At 44.1% G+C, this 26,446-nt stretch overlaps 1 protein-coding gene across 1 annotated transcript in view; it reads left to right on the top strand.

The window, feature by feature from the left end:
• The window catches only part of LOC127577453 (transcription initiation factor TFIID subunit 4-like), a 282,848-nt gene that overhangs the window by 79,433 nt on the left and 176,969 nt on the right, over nt 1-26,446 (top strand). The window contains exons 11-13 of the mRNA XM_052028677.1: nt 5,327-5,457; nt 23,086-23,211; nt 25,793-25,849. Of these exons, the coding sequence (XP_051884637.1) occupies nt 5,327-5,457; nt 23,086-23,211; nt 25,793-25,849 (314 nt within the window). The remainder of the gene's footprint in view (nt 1-5,326; nt 5,458-23,085; nt 23,212-25,792; nt 25,850-26,446) is intronic.

Raw genomic sequence — 26,446 nt, 5'->3', positions numbered from 1 at the left:
ACACTAATCCCATTTCCCCGCACGAGGTGCGTGTCCTTCCATGCCTTGCCTATTTGAGTGTCTGTCTAAATGCCTCTTAAACACAGTAATTGTATCTGACTCCACCACCTCCTCTGGCAACAAGTTCCACATGTAAGCCATTCTGTGTTTTCAAAAAAAAATTTCCTGTCGAATCCCCTTTGAAACTCCTTCCTCCCTTGTTCCCTACCATGGGAGAAGTATTTTGACTCTCAATGCTATCTTTTCCTCTTCTAAATTTGCCTTCCTCTCTCAGGTCTCATTAGCTGGAGGGAAAATGAGCCCAGCCTTTCTGATCTCTCCCGATAACCGACGGTAAGTCTGTGACTAGTGGTGTGACACGGCTGGGGTCCTTCAATCCAGACAACGTCCTGGTGAATCTCCAGCACAATCATGCCCTTCCTATAGTGTGGTGACCAGAAATGCACATGGTACTCCAAGTGCAGTTTAACTAGTGTTTTGTCAAGTTGCAACATTACATCCCAACTTTATGCCTTGGTCTTTGAAGGCAAGCATGCCATATGCCTTCTTCACTGTTCTATCTACCCATGTTGCTACATTCAGGGAACTATGGACTTGAATTCTAAGGTTCCTCTGTTGATCAACATTCCTTAGCACCCTACTGTTTACTGTATATGTCCTACCCCCATTTGATTTCCCCAACATGCATCACCTTGCACTTGTCAGGATTAAATTCCATCTGCCGATGCTCCCAACTTTCCGTCTGATCAAAATCCTGCTGTAGCCTTAGACACCCTTCTTCATTGTCCACAACACCACTAACTTCTGTGTCATTTGCAAATTTACTAATCATACCTCCTACATTCACATCCAAATCATAAATATATGCATCACAAGCAACAGGGATCCCAGTCCTGTGTTACACCACTGGTCACAGACCTTCCACCACCAGCCTCTGCCTCCTGTCACCAAGCCAGTTTTGCATTCAATTAGCCAGCTCGCCTTGTATCCCAAGTGTTGTTCTGGATTATCTAACCATGTGGGACCTTGTCAAATGCCTTGTCCACGTAGGCAACATCTACCATTCTGCTTTCACCAATCTTTTTGTAAAAATCTCAATCAAATTATTGAGGCAGGACTTCTCCTGCACAAAATCATGCTATCTCTGAGGCCCTGTCTTTACAAATGTACATAAATCCTATTCCTTAGGATTTTCTCTCATAATTTACCCAGCACTGACAGAAGGCTCATCAGCCTGTCGTTACCTGGCTGATCTCTGCTGCCCTAACCAACTTTATCCCTTTCCATAATTACTTTGAACTTCCAGAATTCTGGTCACTGTTCCCAAAGTATTCCCCCACCAGCACTTCCACCTGTCCAGTTTCATTTCCTAAGGTAAGGTTTAGTTACTGCTATCTCTTCAGCAGGAATCTCTATATACTGCCTCAAAAAACTTTCTTAGATGCACTTAACAAATTCCACCCCATCTAAGCCCTTGTACTAAGACAACCCGAGTCAATATCGGGAAAGTTAAAATCCCCCACTACTATAACTAATGAAAAACATGATGATGCTGGAGGAACTCAGCAGGCCAGGCAGCATCCGTGGAGAAAAGCAGGCGGTCAATGTTTCAGGTCAGGACCCTTCTTCAGGACTGAAGATAGGAAAAGGGAAAAGCAGAGCAGTGATAGGTGGACAAAAGAGGGGAGGCGGGGTGGGCACAGGGTGGTGACAGGTAGACGCAGGTAAGAAACAGTGATAGGCAGGTGCAGGGGAAGGAGGGGAGAGCAGATCCACCAGGGGATGGTCAAAGGTAAGGAGAGAAAAAAGTGGTGGGGGGAGGATAGAAAAAAGAGAGAGGGGCTAGGAAAGGGAAGGAAAGAAAAGGCATGGTTTGGGGGAGGGAAGGTGTGTGGGGATTACTTAAAGTGGGAGAATTCAATGTTCACGCCATTAGGCTGCAAGGTTCCAAGATGGGAAATGAGGTGCTGTTCCTCCAGTTTGTGCTTGGAATTCTCCTGGCAGTGGAGGAGAACTAGGGAGTCGTGGAGAGAACGGTCCTTGTGAAAGGCAGAAAGGGGTGGTGAGGGGAAGATATGCTTGGTAGTGGGATCCCGTTGGAGATGGCAGAAGTGGCGGAGAATGATGTGTTGGATACGTAGGTTGGTGGGATGAAATGTGAGGACAAGGGGGACCCTATCCCTGTTGGGTCTGGGAGGGGTGAGAGCAGAGGTGCAGGAAATGGCAGAGAAACGGGTGCGAGCTCTCTCGACCACAGTGGGGGGAAGCCATGTTAGAAAAGAAGTTGGACATCCCGGATGTCCTGGAGTGGAAAGCCTCATCATGGGTGCAGATGCGGTGGAGGCGGAGAAATTGAGAAAAAGGGATCACGTCCTTGCAAAAGACAGTGGAAGGAGCTGTAATCGAGGTAAACATTGAATCTCCCACTTTAAGTAATCCCCACAACCCCCCAACCATGCCTCATCTTTTCCCTTTCCTAGCTTTTTTTTCTACTCCCACCCCCCCCCCCCCCCCCGCATTTTTTTCCCCCTCTGCTTACTTACCTTTGACCCATTCCCTGGTGGATCTGCTCTCCCCTCCTCCCCCGCACCTGCCTATCACTATCTCTTACCTGCATCTACCTTTCACCGCCTTGTGCCCACCCCGCCTCCCCTCTTTTGTCCACCTATCACTGCTCTGCTTTTCCCTCCTATATATTGGGCTTCCCCTTTTCCTATCTTCAGTCCTGAAGAAGGGTTCTGACCTGAAACATTGACCTCCTGCTTTTCTTCACGGATGCTGCCTGGCCTGCTGAGTTCCTCCAGCGTCATTGTGTTTTTCATCTAGATTCCAGCATCTGCAGTCCTTTGTTTCTCTAGTACTACTATAACTCATAGATATTGCTCGAAGATCTTCCTGTGATTTGCTTACATATCTGTTCCTCTAGTTCAGACTATTGGGAGGACTGTAGTATAACCCCAGCAAAGTGATCACCCCTCTCTCAAACCTACGTTCTACCCATATGGCTTCATTGGACGATCCCTCCAAGGATGTCCCCTCTCCGTGCTGCTTCTCCCTAACCAGAAGTGCGATTTCCCCTTCCTCTATCATGTCTGAAACTTCTATACCCCAGAAGGTTAAGCTGCGGTCCTGTCCTTCCTTCAACCACATTTTCGTGATTGCAGTATCATATTTCCAAGTGCTAATCCAGGCTCTCAGCTCACCTGGAGCTGAAAACAAATCGCTGGAAGATTTTAGCAGGTCAAGTAGCAACTGTGGAGGCAAGGTGATGGTTGATGTTTCAGGTTGAGACCCTGCATCAGGGCAGTGTAAAGGGAAGATGGTCTGTTTATAGGCATGGGATGGAGGGATGAGACAGCAGCTGGTTGGTGATTGGTGGAACATGATGAGGGAGGATGATGGGCGGGTGGAGGAGGGGAAGTGTTGAGACAGCGGCTGGTAGGTGATAGGTGGAGCGAGATGAGGGAGGATGAACCAGGTGGGGGAGGGTGAAGAGTCTTGGTAATGATGGGGTGGGGGTGGGGGGAGGAATAGAAAAGATGAACAAAAGGGGAGACCCTGGATGGACAAGTAGTGGGAAAGGAACACAGGGAGTGGGTTACCTGAAATTGGAAAATTCAATGCTCATACCATTGGATTGTAAGCTTCTATATACCGGCTATCTTCCCTCTGCACTCTCAGTCCTGATGCTGGGTCTTGACCCAAAATGTTGACCATCACCTTACTTCCACAGATGGTTCTTGATCTGTTGAGTTCTTCCTGGAGTTTTTTTCGCTCAATGTTTCAGCATCAGCAGTTTCTTGTGTCTCTCAGCTCATCCGACTTATCTGTGCAGCTCCTTGCATTCAAGTAAATGCAGTGGAGCATGCACGTGCTCCCTAACCTCCCTCTGTCTGTTCTGCCCATTGGACTTAATTTATCCTCTATATTTTTCTCCTTACCTATACTTCTGAATATATCATCATTCTGGAGTCTTGCTCTCAGTCACCGAAGCACCCGTCTGTTCCCCAAGCTCATGAATCCCCCTGGAATCTCGTCTGGATTCCACCCCCCACCTCCCCCCCACCGTCCCCTCTGTGCATCAGAGCCAACTGTGGTGCCACAGACTTGGCTGCTGCCCCTTTCCTCTGAGAGGGCTTTCCTCCTCAATAGTATCCAAAAATGGTATACCTGTTTGAGAGGGGAATAACTGGAGGGAACTCCTGCACTACCCGCCTGTGCTTACTGCCTTTCCTGGTGGTCACCCATCTCCTTTACTTCTGTCCCTGCAGCGTAACCAGCTCACTAAACGTCATCTTCATTTGATCAGTAACACAAAGAGCCACAACTGATTCCCAACATTGAAGAGCACTGTTTTGGCAGGATGGATTCTCTGGCAGGTTGTGATGCATGGCATTGAAGAGAGATATTGAAGGCACCACGCAGCCACTGATTCATTTGTAAGGGTGGTCTCAGTTGTAGTGCGGATTCTGACCTTGGCTTCAGTGCCTAGGTTTAACAAACCATCTGGCTCTGGAGGAGCAACTGCCATGATGTTCTTTTGTGTCTTGTACGTGTTATAGTGAATTGTAGCATGGCACAGCACAAGAAGAAGCCTTTTGGCCTTTGTGCCTGTGCTAGCTCTCAAGAACTCCCACTCCCCAGGAGAAACTGGTTAATGAATTTCATACTGTGTGAACCTGCACACAAGGACGTTTGCAGTTGCTGCTTCAATGACTCTAATGCACTGGAGATGGAGGGTGGTTAGGAAGTAATGTGATCTTGAATTGTTTAGTTTTGCAACTTGTCTGAAGCAAAATCTCCCAAGTGGCATGTCCCAGACCTGAACCGGTTAGTTATGGGCTCAAAGGATTATGGATGTTCTGAAGATGACAGGTGGAGGGCAGTATATTAAGACTCCATGTGCAGCTAACAGCAACTAGAACAATTGTTGCTTCTGAGGAATCCCTGTTGATTGCTGGCATTAGGGTCAGGGTTCAGCTGCATTTTGCTGTATATGCAAATAATGTAAAAGCTTTGCAATAGGTTAATAATGGATTACAGCTTGCAGTCATGTGGTTGGGTACCATACAATTTTGGACATTTCAATATATTTTAAAGTTGAATATTCCTCAATCCTTGTCCCCAGCTTTAGGGCTCAGCCCCATTGCAAACTATTTCCAAGGTAAATGTACCACAATGTACTCCCTGAGCTGAGCTTGCCTCTATATGATATGGAGGACATTGGCAGTGTTTTTTTTTGACCATTTTAATTTGGTTGAGAAGTCATCGTTGGTTTTTAAAAAAAAAGAATTTGAGAATCTATTTCAAACAAAATGTTTTGCAGCTAAAAGATTTGGAATCACGGATGTTCCCATTGACATAGTAAACACAGTTTCACACGCGACACAAGAACGGTTAAAAACGGTCATCGGAAAACTGACAACAATAGCACAACACAGAATGGAAACACACAAGGTACGTGCAGCAGCTGTCCCTGTGCTCAACAGGAGTGTGGAGATCTGCTTGTCTTATTTTAAACTGCTGCGTATGACGTTACAGTGCTGCTCAGGAGTTTGTTGCTGTTTTGAAGAACCCACTAAGGTGTCACCTGTGGCACAGTGTAGCAGTTTTAGTTTTTAATCAGAAGATTGTGGGCTCAAGTACCACTCCAGAGACTTGTGCACATAATCCAGGCTGGCACTTCATATGCAGTACTGAGTGAGCAGAACTGTCAGCAACACCGTCATTTGAATGAGGAGTTAAACCAAAGACCGTCTTCCTTTGGGTATAAGATCCCAAGGTACTGTTTTGAAGAGCAACAAGGGAATTTTCTCTCATCTCTTGGACAAGTCTTTATCTGTCAACTGGCAAACAAATCGGCTGATAATTATCACATTGCTGTTTGTGGGAGCTTGTTGTGTGCAAGCAGACTGCTATCTTTTCTTCAACAGTGATTCCTTTTCAAGTGTTTTTAATTGGCTTTACTTGGAGTGCTATGTAAATATGCCTTTTTTTAATTTGTTGCCTGCTCTGAAAGGCATGGAGATTCCGTCTAATTCCATGGATAGTACCTTTGGCTCCTTGTCCTTCCATCTGGTCTTCTGCTTGTCCTTAATAATTAGAAGTTCAATTACACCCCTCATAAATATTAGAAATGACATCAATTTTTGACTTCCCATGAGTACTTCCAAATGTGTTGTATTACTATTTTTATTCAGTTGGAAAGCTTACAAATTTCCCCTTTTTCTGAAAGCACTGTGCAATGGAGCCATAAGGATCAGAACCTCATGTGTTGACTTTCTGGATCTGAAATGGTCTGTTTGAGGTCGCTAACCATTATAGTTGTCGAAAAGTGTTCGTCAGGGCACGGGTGGGGGGGTGGGGGGTGGTGAGGGTCGAATAATGGTACAAGATTAGTCTTGTCTATGTTGCCCCGGGAGCTCAAATCATCTGACATGTACCATCAAACCTCGTGCTGAAAATTCACGTTGATGAGCAGCCTGTTGAGTGGAACACCACCCCAGCAGCAGCTGGTGATGTGGATGGAAAGAGAAAGTGGGCCAATAGTCTCTTATAAATGGCACAATTATGTTTGAAGGGCATTGGAACATTCATAGGGATAACTTATATTCTCATTTTCACAGCAATGTCTGAAGAAGTGTCTTCATATCTCTTAGACTTGGTTGATTGTGATTAATACACTCCTCTCTGAAAGCATAAAATTGAAGTCAGGATTGATGTGGTCTTGTGTTTGTGTGGTTACCAATAGAATAAACAGAAGCAGTTGTACTTGCATAGTTCATTCTGCAGCCAGCTGATATTAAGAGCAAATAACTTGTGGAACAAATAAAAAAATTTTCCCCATAGTGATTCACCCAGTGCAATTAAGCATTGCTGGTTGTGCCTCCCTTACTGATCATGATGCAAAAGATGCTTAAAGTCCATTGAATGGAGACAGAGCTCTTTATATTTTGCTTTCACTGTTACAGTTATAATTAAGGATTTGTTTGCTTTTTCTCTCCTTTCCTGTTAGTGTTGCATGAGGGGTTGTTCTTCACATATGCGTCCAAACCATGTGCCTCAGTTCGCTTTTAAGTCACCTGTGGATTCACAGCTAAATTTCATTGTTCTGGAGTTCACTTGTACACATTTCTGCGAGTCATAGCCAATGTGGTTCCTCTGGCAATAGAGACAAACCAGGAAATCATCAGTTGATGAGCCTTACATTAGTGGTAGGGAAATGATTGGAGAAGATTCTGAGGGATAAGATCTACTTGCTTCTGGAAAAGCATGGAGTTATTAGGTATAGTCAGCATGGCTTTGTGTGGGGGAGGTCATGTATTACAAATTGATTGAGTTTTTTTTTGAGTAGATAATTGATGAGGGTAGGGCAGTGGATGTTGCCTATATGGACTTCAGTAAAGCTTTTGAAAAGATCCCTCGTGGTAGGCTGATCCAGAAGATTAAGGAGATCCATGGAGATTAGGCGGATTAGATTCAAGTTTGGCTTGGCTGTAGAAGACAGATGGTGGAGGGGTGTTATTCTGACTGGGGGTCTGTGACCAGTAGTTTTCTTCAAGGATCAGGGCTGGGACCTCTGCTTGTGATATATATTTAAATGATTTGGACGAAAATGTAGGTGAGCTGATTAGTAAGTTTGTAGATGACACCAACGTTTTCAGAGTTGTGGATACCGAGGAAGATTGTCAAAGGTTTCAGCAGGATATAGACCAGTTGGAAATGTGGGCAGAGAAATGCCAGATCAAATTTAATCTGGACAAGTGTGAAGTGTTACACTCTGGGAGGTCAAATGTAAGAGGAAAGCATACAGTAAACAGCAGGACCCTCAGGAACATTGATGTACAGAGGGATTTTGGGGTGCAAGTCCATAGCTCCCAGAAAGTTGCAATGCAAGTAGATAGGGTGTAAAGAAGGCATACAGCATACTTGCCTCCATAGCTCCCAGAAAGTTGCAATGCAAGTAGATAGGGTGTAAGGAAGGCATACAGCATACTTGCCTCCATAGATAGGGGTGTTGAACATAAAAGCCGGGAAGTCATGTTGCCCCTGTATAAAACTTTGGTTCAGCCACACTTAGAGTATTGTGTGTGGTTCTGGCCACCACTTTACAGGAAGGATGTGGAGGCTTTGGAGAGGGTGCAGAAGAGGTTCACCAGGGTGCTGCCTGGATTAGAGAGTATTAGCTATAAGGAGAGGTTGGATGAACTTGGATTGTTTTCTACAGAGCATCGGAGGCTGAGGGGTGGCCTCAGGTTATAAAGTTATGAGCGGGATAGATAGGGTAGATAGAGTCTTTCTCCCGGGGAGAAAGTGGGGTGCCTGAAACGTGCTGCGAGGGGAAGTGGTGGATACAGATACAATAGCAACATTTAAGAGGCATTTAGACAGGCATGTAAACAGGCAGGGAATAGAGGGATATGCATCGTAGGCAGGCAGATGGGATTAGTTTGGATTGGCGTCATGGTCGGCACTGACATGGTGGGCTGAAGGGCCTGTTCCTGTGCTGTGCTGTTCTATGAAAGTAGGGGTATTGCTTATATTTACCTTTTTCTCTTCCAGTTTCAGTGCCTGCCCCGCCCTGATACTCCATTCACTTAGGATGTGGCTGGTCGGCATCTTGATGCCTCTATCCACTTCACTTTCATGTCCTTCAAACTCTTGACTAAAAGTGTTTGATTTAGATTTTCAGAAAATGCTGAGAAAGATTTAGGGTTGTTACTAGTTAAAATTGCTAGCGTTGTCTTAAAAATTGTTGTGGTTTTTCAGTCTATAGATAAGGGGTTTAGTCATTTGCCCCAAATTGTTTGCATTGCAGTATGCTCAACGTGAGCCAAAAGTTGTAATCGTAACTACTGTACTCTTTTATGCAATCCTGAAATCATCTTTCCTTACCCATTTTCTTCCACTTATCTATGTCTGCCTCAACCAGTTTCTTTTTGAATGTTTTGAACAAAATCTTTGTGAACAAACTACTACTTCCTCTAATCTAAATGTTTTAAATATAGTTATTTATTTGTTGTCCGTCATCTTGAACCCTTGGCCATGAGGAACCATCTGCTTGTTTCATGCTGACCTATTCTTTCATCATTACTTTTGGGTCTTATCTGTATTGACTTTAAAACAATTTTGAGCATAATCGATATGGATGGAACCCCTTGAATATCATTCTCTCCGTTGTTGTGCGTAGCCCTTGTGCAATGATGACAAATAGTTGACAGTGTGGTGAGTGAAAATTGAGATCTCCAGGCCCTGGCAAAGCTTTCCTCTCAACATAAACCCCAGGATCTTAAGGGATGTGGAACAAAGGTGATCGCCATTCTTTTAAAGAGTCAGTGCAGACCCAAGGGCTGATCTGTGTTTTGGGTGTGGAATGGTGAGCACACAGCAAGTTCCAGGGATGTGGGAGTTAACAGAGGTGAGAATGACTGGGAAAGAGAGCTCATGGAAGAAAGATCATGTCTTTAAACATGATTGCAATTTGTTTTCTTCACCTCCTTTGGTGACTGAATCAAAGGGCGAATGATTTTCTGGAAGAAACTTAAAAGGGAACCTGTGCGTGATGTGGGGCCTTTTTGCTTGACCTTTGTTTCAGAACATCCTGAGGGAGGTGTTTTAACTTGTATGGGGCAATTAGTGGGGCAAAGTAAATGCTCCCCAACTCCAGCAGTTCATTAGCTTGTGTATCTGTATCAAGGTTGCTATTGCTTCCACAGGGTGTCTGGTGTAGATGTGCTGAGACCTGTCCTGCGGACATGCTTCAGTTCTTACCCATGGGTAAGAAGCCAAGAACTCAGTGTTCGCACCAGCTGTTGTCAAGTTGATGCTGTTAGTAAACGGGGTTTTGACTCAGTCTGGCAGCCTGATCCTGAGTATATTGCTTGGGATTGGCTCTTAGAAATGGAAGAAGATGTTGCAGTTTACCGAATTATATTATTCAGGAGGCTATTCAGCTCATGTTGGCTGTGGCAACTTCTTAAAAGAATTATTGAATTACACAAAGTTCTGTTATCTGGAAGGGGTAGAAGTACAGACTTCCTGCAGATAACAGAAATTGTGGATAACACCAGACCCTCTCTTTGGTACACAATGCACCTGCAAAATAAACATAAATATGCCTTATAATGGAGACACAGGAGATTCTGCAGATGCTGGAATCTGGAGCAACACACACAAAGTGCTGGAGGAACTCAGCAGGTCAGGCAGCATCTATGGAGGGAAATAAACAGTTGACATTTTGGGTCTCGACCTGAAACGTCGGCTGTTTATTTCCCTCCACAGATGCTGCCTGACCTGCTGAGTTCCTCCAGCACTGTGTGTGTGCCTTATAATGTTTGATTGTCAATAACATATTAATAAACACATTAAAATGTTTAAACTTTATTTATATAGCACAGTAACAGGCCCTTCTGGCCCAACGAGCCCACGCCGCCCAATTACACCCATGTTAATGCTGGTAGGGGTAAAGTTCTTGAGGTTGTAGATATCAAGAGGGAGGATGTGTTGAAGTTGTTAAATAATATCGAGACAGATAAATCTCCGGGGCCTGACGGGATTTTCCCCAGGCTGCTTCGCGAGGCGAGGGAGGAGATTGTTGAACCGCTGGTAAGGATCTTTGAGTCCTCGTTGTCCACGGGGATGGTGCCGGAGGATTGGAGGGTGGCAAATGTTGTCCCCTTGTTCAAAAAGGTAGTAGGGATAGTCCAGGGAATTACAGACCGGTGAGCCTTACGTCTGTGGTGGGTAAGCTGTTAGAAAGGATTCTAAGGGATAGGATCTATGAACACCTGGAGAATCATGGACTGATTAGGGACAGCCAGCATGGCTTTGTGAAGGGAAGATCTTGCCTCACAAGCCTGATAGAGTTCTTTGAGGAGGTGACGAGGAAGATTGATGAGGGTAGTGTGGTGGATGTGGTCTATATGGATTTTAGTAAGGCATTTGAAAGGTTCCTCATAGTAGGCTTCTTCAGAAGGTCAGAGGCCAAGGGATCCAAGGAAGCTTGGCTGTGTGGATTAGGAATTGGCTTGCATGTAGAAGGCAGAGGGTTGTGGTGGAAGGAGTGCCCTCAGATTGGAGGGCAGTGACTAGTGGTATCCCGCAGGGATTGGTTCTGGGACCTCTACTTTTTGTGATATCTATAGATGACTTAGATGAGGGGGTGGAAGGCTGGGTTAGTAAGTTTGCAGATGACACTAAGATCGGTGGTGTTGTGGATAGTGTGGAGGGCTGTTGGAACTTACAGAGGGATATTGATAGGATGCAGAGCTGGGCTGACAAGCGGCAGATGAAGTTCAATCCGGAGAAGTGTGAGGTGGTACACTTTGGAAGGACAAACTCCAGGGCAGAGTACAAGGTAAATGGCAAGGTACTTGGCAGTGTAGAGGAGCAGAGGGATCTGAGGGTTCATATTCACAGTTCACTGAAAGTTGCCTCACAGGTGGATGGAGCAGTTAAGAAGGTCTATGGGATGTTAGCTTTCATAAATCGTGGGATTGAGTTTAGGAGCTGTGAAGTGATAATGCAGCTTTACAAAACTCTGGATAGACCACACTTAGAGTACTGTGCTCAGTTCTGGTCGCCGCATTATAGGAAGGATGTGGAGGCGTTGGAGAGGGTGCAGAGGAGATTTACCAGGATGCTGCCTGGATTAGAGAGTATGGATTATGAGGAGAGACTAAAGGAGCTGGGGTTTACTCATTGGAGTGAAGGAGGATGAGGGGAGACATGATAGAGGTATATAAAATATTGAGGGGAATAGATAGAGTAGACAGTCAGCGCCTCCTTCCCAGGGCACCAATGCTCAAGACGAGAGGACATGGTTTTAAGGTTATGGGTGGGAGGTTCAGGGGAGATGTCAGGAGGAGATTTTTCACCCAGAGAGTTGTTGGTGCATGGAATGCACTGCCTGGAGTGGTGGTGGAGGCAGATACATTGGACAGGTTCAAGAGTTTGTTGGATAGGCACATGGAGGAATGTGAGATAGAGGGATATGCGGGAGAAAAGGGTTAGATAGTGAGAGGGTGGTTTGATGGACGGCACAACATGGTGGGCCGAAGGGCCTGTTTTGTGCTGTATAGTTCTATGGTTCTATGGTTCTTAACCTACTAACCCGTACGTCTTTGGAATGTGGGAGGAAACCGGAGCACCCAGAGGAAACCCACGCAGACACGGGGAGAACGTACAAACTCCTTACAGGCAGTGGTGGGAATTGAACCCGGGTCACTGGTGCTATAATAGCGTCACACTAACGGCTATGCTACCGTACTGCCTACTAACTAAAAAGAAATACTATTAGCTAACAGACTACTTCCATTGAATGTATTGAAACTTAGAAGCAGGATTTGAAATCATAAGATGCAGCTGTGTAATGGAAGACCTCTATTTGAACAGCGTACAGCAGGGAGCCACTTGACGTGTGGTATGTAAATTGATTATTGAGTTTTACAGTCAATGATTGATTCCTCACCGTGTACAACTTGCAATATCTCCTGTCATCCAAAGTTACTGAAACTTGTCATCCTTATCTTCCATCCTCGCAGGAACATGCTGGTCCTGAACTCTAATCAACTGGCTTTTAAAAGATTCCCACATGTCAGATGTGGGTTTACCCTCAAACAGTTGTTCCCAATCTATTTTGTCCAGTTCCTGTCTAATTCTGTTATAATTAGCCTTCCCCAATTTAGCACTTTCACCCAAGGACGAGTCTTATCCTTGTATCTAGCTATTTGAACTTTCAGATTTATGGTCACTGTTCCCAAAATGCTCCTCTAGTGAAACTTTGATCGCCTGGCCTGGCTCATTCCCCAGTATAAGGCCCCATCTCCAGTTGGACTATCTTCATATTGTTTCAAGAAACCTTCCTGAATGTACCTAACATGTTCTGCCCCATCTAGGCACCCGGCACGAAGAGAGCCTCAGTCAATGCAGGTGAAGTTAAAATCACCCACTACAATAATCCTGTCGCTTTTGCATCTTTTCATGATCTGCCTGAATATCTGTTCCTCAAGTTTCTGTTGCCTATTGGGAGGCCTGTGTACAACCCAATCATGGTGGCTGCACATCCTGTTCCTGAGCTCTAACTATATGGCCTTGCTGGATGAACCCTCCAAGATGTCCTCTCTAAGTTAAAGCTGTGACATTCTCCCTGATCAGTACTGCAGCTCCCCTACCTCTCTTACATCCTTTTCATCAAAACCCTGGATCACTGAGCTTCCAGTCCTGTCCTTCTCTTAACCAAGTTTCTGTAATGGTTGCAATATCGTATTTCCATGTACTAATCCAGGCTCTAAGCTCATCTGCCTTTCCCATTATACTCCTTGCATTAAAATAAATACACTTCAGACCATCACTCCTGCTATGTTCACTATCCTGCCTGTTTTTGCTATTGGACTTGTTCGACTTAACCTCTGCCAACTCATCAATCACTCCCCCTACTGCTCTGCTTCCCTCCGTCCTGCCACATTAGCTTAACCCCTCCCGAGTAGCACAAGCAAACCTCCCTGCAAGTATATTGGTGCCTCTCCAATCCATCCTTGTATAGGTATCACCTGCCCTGGAAGAGAGCCCGATGATCCAAAAGCAGTATACCCTGACATGTCTCACCTGCCATATAGGTCTCCCCTGCCCTGGAAGAGAGCCCAATGATCCAAAAGCAGTATACCCTGACATGTCTCACCTGCCATATAGGTCTCCCCTGCCCTGGAAGAGAGCCCAATGATCCAAAAGCAGTATACCCTGACATGCCAGACGGGTTGCCTTCCCAGAAAACCGTCTGTAATATGAACCATTGGCAATACCTGTCACTACTTTTGAATTTTGTGTTTATTTAGGGTTTTTTTCTCACATAAATTCTGTATGAGTGAATCTTTATTCCATATCTCAAATATTTTGGTAGTGATTTGTGAATCCTGTAAGGGTGAATACTCAAATTGCCATAATGCAGGGCTACACTGTATCTGAAGTCCTCCCTCCTACAGCAGCTCCTTCAGTGGCACTGTCTTCCTGTTTCTGGCATCGCTAACACACGGCACAGGGAGCAATCCTGAGATTACAACACTTAAGGTCCTGATTTTTAACTTTCGACTTAACTCCCTAAATTCTCCATGAAGGGGCTCATCTCTCCTCCTGCCTCTGCCATTAGTACTATTCCTGCTTTTTCAAAAGCAATGCAAAATGTTCAATTTCTGAGCATTTATTCAATTCCTGCCAGTTAGTTACTTTTGTATCTTTGTACACTTTGCTATATTTTCCAATCTCAGCACATTAATTCCCTTAAGTTGTTCCCTTATGCACTCTTTGACAACCCCTCAGTTTTAAACATTCTCAAATTTCACTTAACCTTCCCCTCTATAAGTCGAAAAATCCCAGCATCTCCTGCCCCTGGGGCCATTGTCATAAATTTCTGTATCATGTCCAAAATTTAGCACAAGTCATAAGAATCTGGGCTGAAAAGTTTGTAATGTTCCTCTTCGAACCTTGAGTCCACTTTGCACAGAACAGTGCAAGCAATGTTTTACTGCCAGGTGGAAAAATCTACCCTTTGTCCTCCTTGTGGAACTTCTCATTTCACCCAGTTATCTGTGCTCCGAGGGGTGGAGGCTGATAGTGGTGGTGTGCTCGTTAAGGTGCTTCCGTGGCAGTCCAATTCTAATACACTTTGAGTGAATTGCTGGGCTACTGGATTTGTGGAGAATGGGGTTTTGGGTGACCCAGCTTCTACATTTACAGAGCAAGCCTGCATAGGAGGAGAACATTCATGTCTTGCACCATTGCTGGTACGGATCCAGAGAGCTGTGGATCAAACCATGGGCAGTTTGCATCCTGGCGCTGGAGCTGGGAAATGTGGAGTGAGAATGAAATAGATGAACACAGCACTTGGGGAAAGCACGACTTCTTGCTGGGAGCACGCACTCCTCCATTGTTTGAGGTGCTGCCACATTTGCAAGATTAGATTTCCAGGTTCAGTTCTCGGAGATTTGGTTAAAGATCAGCATCTCATCAGCCTGCTGTATTCACTTGGCTGCTGATTTCTGCTGCCAAACCAGCTGCTGGAAACCAATTCAGTAACTTTCAAAAGAGAACAATTTCACAAGTTAAATACTTAAAAGCAGAAACGTCTGAAGCTCTCAAGGAAGGCAAATTGGCCATTTATGCTGTCGTCTGTTGAAAAGTTCTTGTGGTTTGTCCCATACCCCAGAGTTCTGCCTGTTCCCCTAAATCTCTCATGTCCTTGACTTGAAGCAAAAGGTGACAGGATAATGGGGAGCGGGAGATGGACCAGACTGAGTGGATAACTCATTTACATGGCTGGTTTGGGCAGTGTAGATGAATAGCTGCCTTCATATTGTACCATTTGTCCTCTGTTCTGCCATTTCTGGATTGCTTTGTCCAATTACAGCCACTGTGGCCACAGCATAAGATCACCAGAGAAGATGGAGCAGATTTGTGCAGACGATGAGGCTCAAGTTTTAACATCGACATTTTACAACCCTCAACAACTGAGAGGTCACGTTTTTGTGATGTGTGAACATAAACTCCAGTCAGTCCTGCTGTGCACCAGCTTTATTCACCATATGCTATAAGGTTGAGGGTTTTTTGTGTCAAAGACACCTTGTTGTGCATGAGGAAATTATTGGGATTCCAGTTTTCAGGTCCTGATGCACCACGTGGCCAGGTTTGGGGGCAGTGGGTAGCTGCAGGTGGAATTGGGTAAAGATCACTTGTGTGTCTAAAAATTAGGATTTGCTCATGGGATGTTCCCAGATTTTTTTGCAATGGAATCTGCTCTGATTCAGTATGTAAATTTATTCAATGTTCAATTAGCAAATTCTGTGTTCTGTTTCAAGCCCCTATTCTTGCTAATTTAAAATTGCACACCTGTCAAGTCATTCGAAAGACTTTTTTAATCATTACTTAATTGGCTTCAAAGCACAGGGGCTGTGCTCTCACGATTTTGTAATCTAGGTTAATCTGCTGTGACCCTTTCATTACCTTGTGAAGCCATCAGTCAATTGTTCATTCTAGTCGGAGCTTTAGTTAGCTTGATTTATTTACATAACAGCAGTTCATTTTATCTACTTGCGGTCATGTTGTTCTGGCGCTGCCGTTGATGTAGTACTAAAGAGTGCAGATGTCAGGACCAATGATACAATTCCTGATGTGCACTGAGCAGTTGAGTGAATTGGATTCCCCTGATTAGGCTATCAAAAACAAGAGGGCAGAGGTTTTGGGTGAGAGGGAGGAGTTTTAAAGGGGATCTGAAGGATTTTTTTTATACAGAAAATAGTTGCTGTCTGGGACGTGCTGCCAGGGGAGGTGGTGGAGTCAGATATAGTCACTATGTTAAGAGGCATTTGGAAAGAAACTTTAATAGGCAAGGTGTAGAAGGATACGGTCCTAATGCGGGCAAGTGAGATTAGTGTGGATGGGCAAAAAGATTGGGATGGATGAGGTGGGCTGAAGGTTCCACTTCTGTGCTGTGTGACTCTTAGTCTAAAATAAAAGCTTATGATGTGCATCTCGAGGCCGGGGAGTGCAAACATCCTGAAGGGTTCCCTTGCTTATAATTCTGCAGTGGCTCTTATTTCACTGTGTTGGCCTCAAAAGGAGCCCAGCAGGAACTTGATAACAATTGGTAGAATATTTGATGGGATAAAAAAAATTAAATCTATGGTATGAATTGAGTTAGAACCATAGAACACTACAGCACAGAAAACAGGCCATTCGACCCTTCCTAGTCTGTGCCGAAACCTTATTCTGCCAGTCCCACTTCCCTGCACCCAGTCCATACCCCTCCAGACCTCTCCCGTCCATGTATCTATCCAATTTATTCTTAAAGCTTAAGAGTGAGCCCACATTTACTACGTCGGATGGCAGCTCGTTCCACACTCCCACCACTCTCTGAGTGAAGAGATTCCCCCTAATGTTCCCCCTAAACCTTTCCCCTTTCACCCTAAAGCCATGTCCTCTTGTACTTATCTCTCCTAATCTAGGTGGAAAGAGCCTACTCGCGTTAACTCTGTCTATGCCCCTCATCATTTTGTAAACCTCTATCAAATCTCCCCCCATTCTTCTGTGCTCCAAGGAATAAAGTCCTAACCTGTTCAGTCTTTCCCTGTAACTCAACTCCTGAAGACCCAGCAACATTCTAGTAAATCTCCTCTGCACTCTTTCAATCTTACTGATATCCTTCCTGTAGTTAGGTGACCAGAACTGCACACAATACTCCAAATTTGGCCTCACCAGTGACTTATACAACATCACCGTAACATCCCAACTCCTATACTCAATACTTTGATTTATAAATGCCAGGACGCCAAAAGCCGTTTTTACAACCCTGTCCACCTGTGATGTCACTTTCAGGGAATTATGTATCTGAACTCCCAGATCCCTTTGTTCCTCCGCACTCCTCAGTGCCCTACCATTTACTGTGTATGTCCTCCCTTGATTTGTCCTTCCAAAATGCAACACCTCACACTTGTCTGCATTAAATTCCATCTGCCATTTTCTGGCCCATTCTTCCAGTTGGTTCAGATCCCTCTGCAAGCTTTGAAATCTTTCCTCGCTGTCTACTACACCTCCAATCTTAGTGTCATCAGCAAACTTGCTGATCCAATTTACCACATTATCATCTAGATCATTGATATAGACAACGAACAACAATGGCCCCAACACAGATCCCTGAGGCACACCACTAGTCACAGGCCTCCAGTCTGAGAAACAATCATCCACTACCACTCTCTGTCTTCTCCCACACATCCAACTTAGAATCCAGTTTACAACCTTTCCATGCATACCTAGTGACTGAACCTTATGAACTAACCTCCCAGGTGGGACCTTGTCAAAGGCCTTACTAAGTCCATGTAGACAACGTCCACAGCCTTTCCTTCATCTACTTTCTTGGTAACCTCCTCGAAAAACTCCACAAGATTCGTTAAACACGATCTACCACGCACAAAGCCGTGCTGACTATCCTTAATCAGCCTTTGGCTGTCCAAATACTTGTATATCCGATCTCTCAGAACACCTTCCAATAATTTACCTACTACTGATGTCAGGCTCACCAGCCTGTAATTACCTGGTTTACTTTTCGAGCCTTTTTTAAACAATGGAACAACATGAGCTACCCTCCAGTCCTCTGGCACCACACCCGTGGCTAAGGACATTTCAAATATATCTGCCAGGGCCCCTGCAATTTCTACGCTAGTCTCTCTCATTAGATGGGCTGCCATCTGATGTAGTAAATGCGTGGCAGGCATGGTAGCATAGTGGTTAGCATAATGCTTTACAGTGCCAGAGACCCGGGTTCAAATCCAGCCACTGTCTGTAAGGAGTTTGTACATTCTCCCCGTGTCTGTGTGGGTTTCCTCTGGGTGCTCTGGTTTCCTCCCACATTCCAAAGACGTACAGGTTAGGAAGTTGTGGGCATGCTATGTTGGTGCTGGAAGCGTGGCAACAGTTGCGGGCTGCCTCCCAAAATCACTAAGCAAAAGATGTATTTCACTGTGTGTTTCGATGTACATGTGACTAATAAAGATCTTATCTATCAGGAGCCGTGAGGTATTGTTGCAGCTATATAGGACCCTGGTCAGACCCCACTTGGAGTATTGTGCTCAGTTCTGGTCGCCTCACTACAGGAAAGATGTGGAAGTCATAGAGAGGGTGCAGAGGAGATTTACAAGGATGCTGCCTGGAATGCGGAGCATGCCTTATGAAAGCAGGTTGAGGGAACTCGGCCTTTTCTCCTTGGAGAGACGGAGGATGAGGATGGACCTGATAGAGGTGTATAAGATGATGAGAGGTATTGATCGGGTAGATAGTCAGAGGCTTTTCCCCAGGGTTGAATCGGTGGCCACAAGAGGACATAGGTTTAAGGTGCTGGGGAGTAGATATAGAGGAGATGTCAGGGGTAAGTTTTTTACTCAGGGAGTGGTGAGTGCGTGGAATGGGCTGCCGGAAACGGTGGTGGAGGATGATATGATAGGGTCTTTCAAGAGACTGTTAGATAGGTATATGGAGCTGAGTAAGATAGAGGGCTATGGGTAAGCCTTGTAATTTCTAGGGTAGGGACATGTTCGGCACAGCTTTATGGGCTGAAGGGCCTGAATTGTGCTGTAATTGTTCTATGTTCTATCTTATCTCAAGGTCTGAGGAAATACCTTGTCAGGCCCAAGGGATTTATCAATCTTTATTCGCTGTAAAGCAGCAAGCACCTCCTCTTCCTCTAATCTCTATATGTTCCATGACACTACTACTTGTTTCCCTTCCTTCCATATCCCCTATGCCCGTTTCCTGAGTAAATACTGATGCAAAAAAACTGTAAGATCTCCCCCATCTCCTGAGGCTCCACACATAGACGACCACTCTGATCTTCTAGGGGACTAATTTTGTCCCTTACTATCCTTTTACTTTTAATATACTTGTAGAAACCCTTCGGGTTTACCTTCACATTATCTGCCAAAGTAACCTCATGTCGTCTTTTTGCCATCCTGATTTCCTTTTTTAGTATTTTCTTACACTTTCTATACTCTTCAAGTACCTCATTTGTTCCTAGTTGCCTATACCTGCTATACACCTCTCTCTTTTTCTTAACCAGAGCACCAATATCTTTTGAAAACCAAGGTTCTCTATGCTTGTTAACTTTGCCTTTAATCCTGTCAGGAACATGCAAACTCTGCACTCTCAAAATTTCACCTTTGAAGGCTTTCCACTTACTGAACACATCTTTGCCAGAAAACAACTTATCCCAATCCACTCTTCCTAGATCCTTTCTCATTTCCACAAAATTGGCCTTTCTCCAATTTAGAACCTCAACTTGAGGACCAGACCTGTCCTTATCCATAATTAACCTGAAACTAATGACATTATGGTTTACTGGACCCAAAATGCTCACCTATGCATACTTCTGTCACCTGACCTGTCTGGTTCCCTAATAGGAGATCAAGTATTGCATTCTCTTTCCTAGGTACCTCTATATATTGATTTAGAAAACTTCCCTGAACACATTTGACAAATTCTAAGCCATCCAGCCCTTTCACAGTGTTGGGAATCCCAGTCAATATGTGGAAAGTTAGAAGCCCCCACTATGACTACTTTCTGTTTCTTACATCGGTCTGCTATCTCACAACAGATTTGTTCCTCCAATTCTCTCTGACTATTGGGCGGTCTATAATACAACCCTATTAGTGTGGCCACACCTTTCCTGTTCCTCAGCTCCACCCAAATGGCCTCTGCAGACGAGCCCTCCGGGCTGTTCTGTCTCCGCACAAGCTGTGATATTTTCCCTGACTAGTAACGCCACTCCTCCCCCTTTCATCCCTCCCCCTCTATCACGTCTGAAACAATGGAATCCCGGAACATTAAACTGCCAGTCCTGCCCCTCCTGCAACCAGGTCTCACTAATAGCAATAATGTTGTAATCCCACGTGCCAATCCACGCCCTAAACTCATCTGCCTTACCTACAATACTCCTTGCATTGAAATAGATGCACCTTAGAACATTTCTATCATGAAAACATCCAGTTGAACTGCAGAAGAGAAGAAGAGCAATCTATAAGACTTGTGAGGGAGTATGTCTTTATGTGGGGCGCTGGAATATTACCAGAAAAGGTTTGATACAATTAAGATACTAGGATAACTGAATGTAAAGTGTTGTGTTGGTATTAGAGAAGGATATCATCAAATTGGCTGTAGATCCTTGAGATTTGAGCTTTTGGAGGTCAGGTGCGGATGGAATCAGGCTCGATTGTTGATGCTGAATATTTTGCTGTAACTGAACCTCCTGGGTCTTGGAAACAGGGTCATGAAAACATCCAGACCTCCTCCCAACCTAGTCAGCTGTGGACCGCTCTGTGGATAATGGTAGCCTTGTCCATTGTGTGAGAACAATTTTTTCTTCAGCAGTAATACCTCATGTTTAGATTTGGTCTATGCTATAACATACTGAATTAATAAAGGAAATATGGCTAACTTTTATTCTTGAACCTTTATGACCCATAAGGGCAGAACAAAGCACATCACTGCTAATCAAACAATTCTGAAGTGTATTATCAGAAATGCAGCAGTCCATTTATATGTAGCAAATTCCAATGTGTAGTGTTGGCCACACCTGTTCAGGGAAGATTGAAGGCTGAGCCAATATTACAATGTGGCAGCAGTGAAAATTAGGGAGACACAGGAAGCAAAATTAGAGCAAGATGATAATTTCAGAATGGCTCCTTAGTAACAGGTGGAGAAGTGTTGAGGCCGTTGGAGGAACCTCAAGGATGAGAATTTTGAAGTGGAGGAAATGCTGTGAAGAGCCTTACTTCAGCCTTGTTTGCAAGGTGGATGTATGAATGAGAATAGAGGCAGCAGAGGTCTGAATGGGTGCAGATGTACTGCAGTAGTGGAGTCCAGGAGTAAGGAAGGCATGGATAATGTTTTCAGCATCTGAACTGAAGGAGAGGCAGCACATTATCGGTTAGTCTAAAATTTGTATTATTGTAGGAAAATGGTGGTGGGTGGTGTGACTATGTTCAGACCCCGCTGGGAGGATTGCTTGGTGTCAGTGAGACGAGACGGACCAGACTATGTCCTTCAATCCATGGCATTTCCTAAATAATTAGGTTGAGCAGCACTGAAAGAGCAGTTGTTTGTTTGAAAAGTAAATTACAGATACAACTAAGAACACAGGAGAAAAATAGCTGGGAAGAGCATTCAGACCCTTGAGATTTTCACATTTTTAACCATCACTAACTTCAATTCCACCTTTTCAGATGATCCCCATATCCTCTGATCCCCTCTGGAAGTCCTGTCAATCCCAACCTGTAAGATACTCAATGATTCACTACCCTCACTACTGTTCATAACAACCTGAGTGAATAAACTTCCATCCTTGTAGTCAAAATGGCAGAACCTTTACCCTACGACTGTGCCCATTGATGCCCTGACTCTTCATCCAGGGGAGCAGCTTTTCAGCATCTCTTCTTTCAAGCCATCTGAGAATCTTCACTGTTTTATTGTGATAAATCCTAGTTCCACCAGAGATGTATTTGAATACTTGAAAGACATGATCTCACACTTGCAACAGTGTGTGGTTTATGTATGAGCTTGGTTTTCCAATTTTGACTGGGCTCCAACTTCCTTTAGTCTTCTGGTAAATTATTAGGAAGTGCCCTAATTTTACTCTGTCTCCATTGCAGTTCCTTGTTGGCAGCAAAAGGGTAGACAGAAGACAACGTAATACTGTGCACAAAGAGCAAGGAATTAGAGAATAATACATTTACAGTTCAGCCAGACATGCCTTTCCTGCCTCTCCTGAAGAGCTGTTGATATAAATTGTGCATCTTACAGTGGTTAACACACTGCAAAAATGCATCATTCTTTCAAGAGGTTTGGAGAGCTCTGAGGTCATGCAAGGTGCTATATAATTGCATGGTGTTCTGCTTTTAACATTTGCATTGTCCATAATTTTATCTACATCCTGCCTTGCACAGTCTTAATCATAATTGACTCCAGTCTTGTAAACCAATATTGACTTGCTAATCCATGACAATTTGAACTGAACATTAGTTCTTCATCAAGTCCCTCCATGGCCTTGCTCCACCATGAACCTGCAGTCTCCAGCAATCCTTGATATTTCCCCTGACTGTGGGGAAGTTATTTGTGAATTATCCTCCCATTTCATTTTGCTTGGTTTCTGCTCTCTGGGACTTGCTTCCCAATCCTCTCCGCCTCTCCACTCTTTAAAAACTAAAGTCTTGTCAAAGCTAGCCTTTGGATCAATCCTTCAAATTCCTCCTCATCTGCTCTTTCTGGCTAAGCAACCATTTTCCTTGTACCTATCTGTGAGGCACCCGAGGGCAAGTTTTATGTAAACCAAAGTTTTGCTGGATCCAAATGCTTTCAATATCAAATAATGGTCTGTGAAATTTGGTTAGATCTGTTAAACATAGAATAACCACGTTTGCAGACTGATAATTGCTGGTCGTAATTAAGTTGAAGCAAGTGAACATTACTCGGAGTGGGTTGGGGGATGGGGTGCTATTGGCAGTGCATGAGACATTTTCTGATGTATTTTTCTTATTTCTAAATGATCTGCAGGACCATGAATGGTATGAACAAGCAACAGATGTACGGACACAGCTGAAATTCTTTGAACATCTGGAGCGGCTCGAGAAACAAAGGAAGGACGATCAGGAGAGAGAAATTCTATTAAAAGCAGCAAAGGTAAGGATAGTCTGCTTGATGTCAGATGACAGCAGTTTTATAGTTTTAATGAGATTGAGTTTTGAGGAGCTGGAATTCTATTTTTGGAAGAGAAAAGGGTGTAACTCAATTCCATACTCAAAACAAAATCAATTATGTGAATCCTGGCTTAGATGGGTTGTGGATCCTATTTTGGAATTTGAAGAGATTTGTATGTAACAGCTCATAGAAACCCTGTGAGTTGATATTTTTTTTTCTGGGGCATTATTGTCTCAGTGAAATGTTTTTAAGAATCTTTAGTTTTTATACCACATCTGTTATCATTTCCATTTGGGGATGTGAGCTGATAGAGATATTTATGAAGTGGTTTCTCAAGGAAAATATAGAGCAAAGAGGGAAGATGTTTTTGGATGGTGAGATGTTCCAAAACTAGGAGCCAAAAATAAAATCTGGTCACCAATAAATTCAGTGTGGAATTCAGGGTAACTTAATTTACACAGGAAACTGAGGATGTGGGAATAGTAGGGGAAGGCATTTGATTGCTAGTTGGGCATTTGATGACTAATTTAATTAGTTCGGCACAACATGAAGGGCCTGTTCCTGTGCTGTACTGTTCTGTGTTCTAAGGCAAGATCAGGCAGAAAATTGGCAGTGATTGAATTGAATTGGGGAGCTGGTTTGAAGGATCTTCCTTCTATTTGATATATTAAGCTGAGTTGATTGAGTGATTAGAATATGGATCTTGTTACAATATGAAGTGCATGAGGTGGCTTGTATGGAAACACTTGGGATGAAGCTAAATCAGCGCATGTGGGGGAGAGGAACAGAAGAATGTGATGATGGGGTGGCTTGTGTGTAGCAGGAACCAGTGGGTCCAAATGGCCCAATAAGTATGCTGAAGGTTCTGTTTTATAATTTGAATGACACCCAGAAAGCTCTGAGCTGAAGAACCATCAGATTCAGTAAGAATATATACATCAGCTGGAAATGTGGGCAGAGAAACGGCAGCTGGAGACAGACGTGCAGTTTAAATTGGCGTCATGGTTGGCACTGACATTATGGGCCAGAGTGCCTGTTCCTGGAGTCGTGCAGTAATACACCATGGAAACGGGCCCTTCAGCCCAACTTGTCCATGCTGACCATGGTGCCCACCGAGCTAGTCTCATTTGCCCTTTTGTTTGGCCTGTATTCTTCTAAACCCCTCCTATCCATTTACTTATCCAAATGTCTTTTAAGTGCTGTTATTATACCTGCCTCAACCACTTTCTATGGCAGCTCGTTCTATATATCCACCACACCACCCTCTGTGTGAAGGGGTTGACTCTTGGGTCCCTTTTAAATCTTTTACCTCTCACCTTAAACCTATGTCCTCCAGTTTATAGTTAACCTTCCCTGGGGAAAAAGACAATATGCATTCATCCTATCTATATCCCTCATGATTTTATACACCTCTGTAAAGTCACCCCTCAATCTTCTGTGTTCCAAGGAATAAATTCCTAGCCTGCCCAACCTCTCCTTTTAACTCAGTCCCTCAAGTCCAGGCAGCATCCTGATAGATCTTCTCTGTACTCTTTCCAGTTTAATAATGTCTTTTCTATTACAGGGCGACCAAAACATCCCCCATTCCACCACCCTTCTTCCTTCTCCCCAGTTCTGACAAAGGGTCTCCGACCTGGAATGTTGATTCTGGTTCTCTCTCCACAGATGTAGGCTGACCTGCTGAGTGTTTCCAGTATTTTGTTTCTGTTTCAGGATTCTTGCATCTGCAGTACTTTTTGGTTTTCACAGAGCTGAAGAATGGCAGGTTTCAGATTTAAATTCTGATCGCCACTGGAAAACTAATCAAACATTGACTCTAGCTACAAAGTGGTTGTAGTCCAACTTTGTTTGTTTGGTTCCTTTCCCAGCTGAAGCTGTACACAGCTGCAAATTATTTAAAATATAGTGAACCCACATCTGATAGTTCCTCAAACTTCAGAGACCCACTGAATATTGCTTGGTTAGGGATACCTGACTCACTTCATGTCCATCAAACTGCAGTTTTAAGGAGGACGTGACAAAGGAGCTACACTGATGTCTGATACACTTAAGTCTCTGAGCTGGCCCATGAAAACATGCACAGTGGCCTCAAACCTGCGAGCTCATGGAGCTGTAAGCACATGTAAGCCCATGGCTTAAGGAACTTGGAGAAGAGACAACTAAAACATGGTTTGGGAGGTGGATTTATGTGCTGGATAAGACGGCATTCCCATGTCTACAGAACCCTGCTCAGTGTTTGCAGGAACTTAGGAGGTAATTTAAGTCATAAAGAATAATCATTTTCCTCACAAATATTTTAAAATTGTTTTACCTGAAGAGCTTTGAGGTTGTACGTGTTTCTAATGCTCACGGCACCATGTACTTTGTGCTTTTTTATTACTGACAGATGAGCCATTTGTTTTAAAACCAGCTGTTATCCATTTTTCTCTCTATCTGTTTCTCTCCCACTCCCTCTTCCTGTTACTCCCCTGCACCCTGTCCCCCTCCCCCTCCCCCCTTCCCCCACACCTTGTCTCCCGCACTCCCTCCAACATCTTCCCCTCCCCCCCCATCTCATACCTAGAGTCGCTCCAGGCAAGAAGACCCTGAGCAAGCACGGCTGAAGCAGAAGGCTAAGGAGGTAAGGAAGATTTGAATCACTGTGCCTTGATCTTACAGTGCTTTGTTGATTAGATTTTCATGTTCAAATGCTCATTGCACACTGTCACCAATCAGACTGGGAAAGTTGCCTTCTCTTTCTCCCTGCCCTTCCCCTAACTAAACCCAAACTAGCTCTTTTCGTGTTTGAAGTCTCTCATGGGATGTTAGTACATTCATAGACAAGTAACGTTATGGTGTAATGGAATGTGATTATTTCTTGATTATTCTCTTTTGGAATTGGTATTTTACAGAGAGGATAATTTCATTTATATTTTGGTATATAAAAATGTTTTTCAAATGCAGCTATTGTATGATATGTCTTAAGCTTTTCCTCGTGGGTATTTAGAATTGGCTTTTCCAGGAACTCCGATCAGGTGAGAAGGATGGTTGTGTCAGACGTGTTCCTTTTTCATTGTCTGTGACTGGTTACAGAACTGGTCTCTTGTATCACCACCACTTCCCCCTACCCACCTTGCATGGTGCTGACACTGTGAGATGTTTGTTTTCCTTCCACTCCAGTTCTGCGTGTTCAGAGGTGACCAATGTGCAGTGCAGTGTGCTTCTGCTATTTCGCTGA

The sequence above is a fragment of the Pristis pectinata genome, chromosome 13 (assembly GCF_009764475.1).
Source record: "Pristis pectinata isolate sPriPec2 chromosome 13, sPriPec2.1.pri, whole genome shotgun sequence".
NCBI lineage: Eukaryota > Metazoa > Chordata > Chondrichthyes > Rhinopristiformes > Pristidae > Pristis > Pristis pectinata.
Note: the sequence above shows the minus strand (reverse complement) of the source record. Positions and strands in the feature narration are given on the sequence as shown.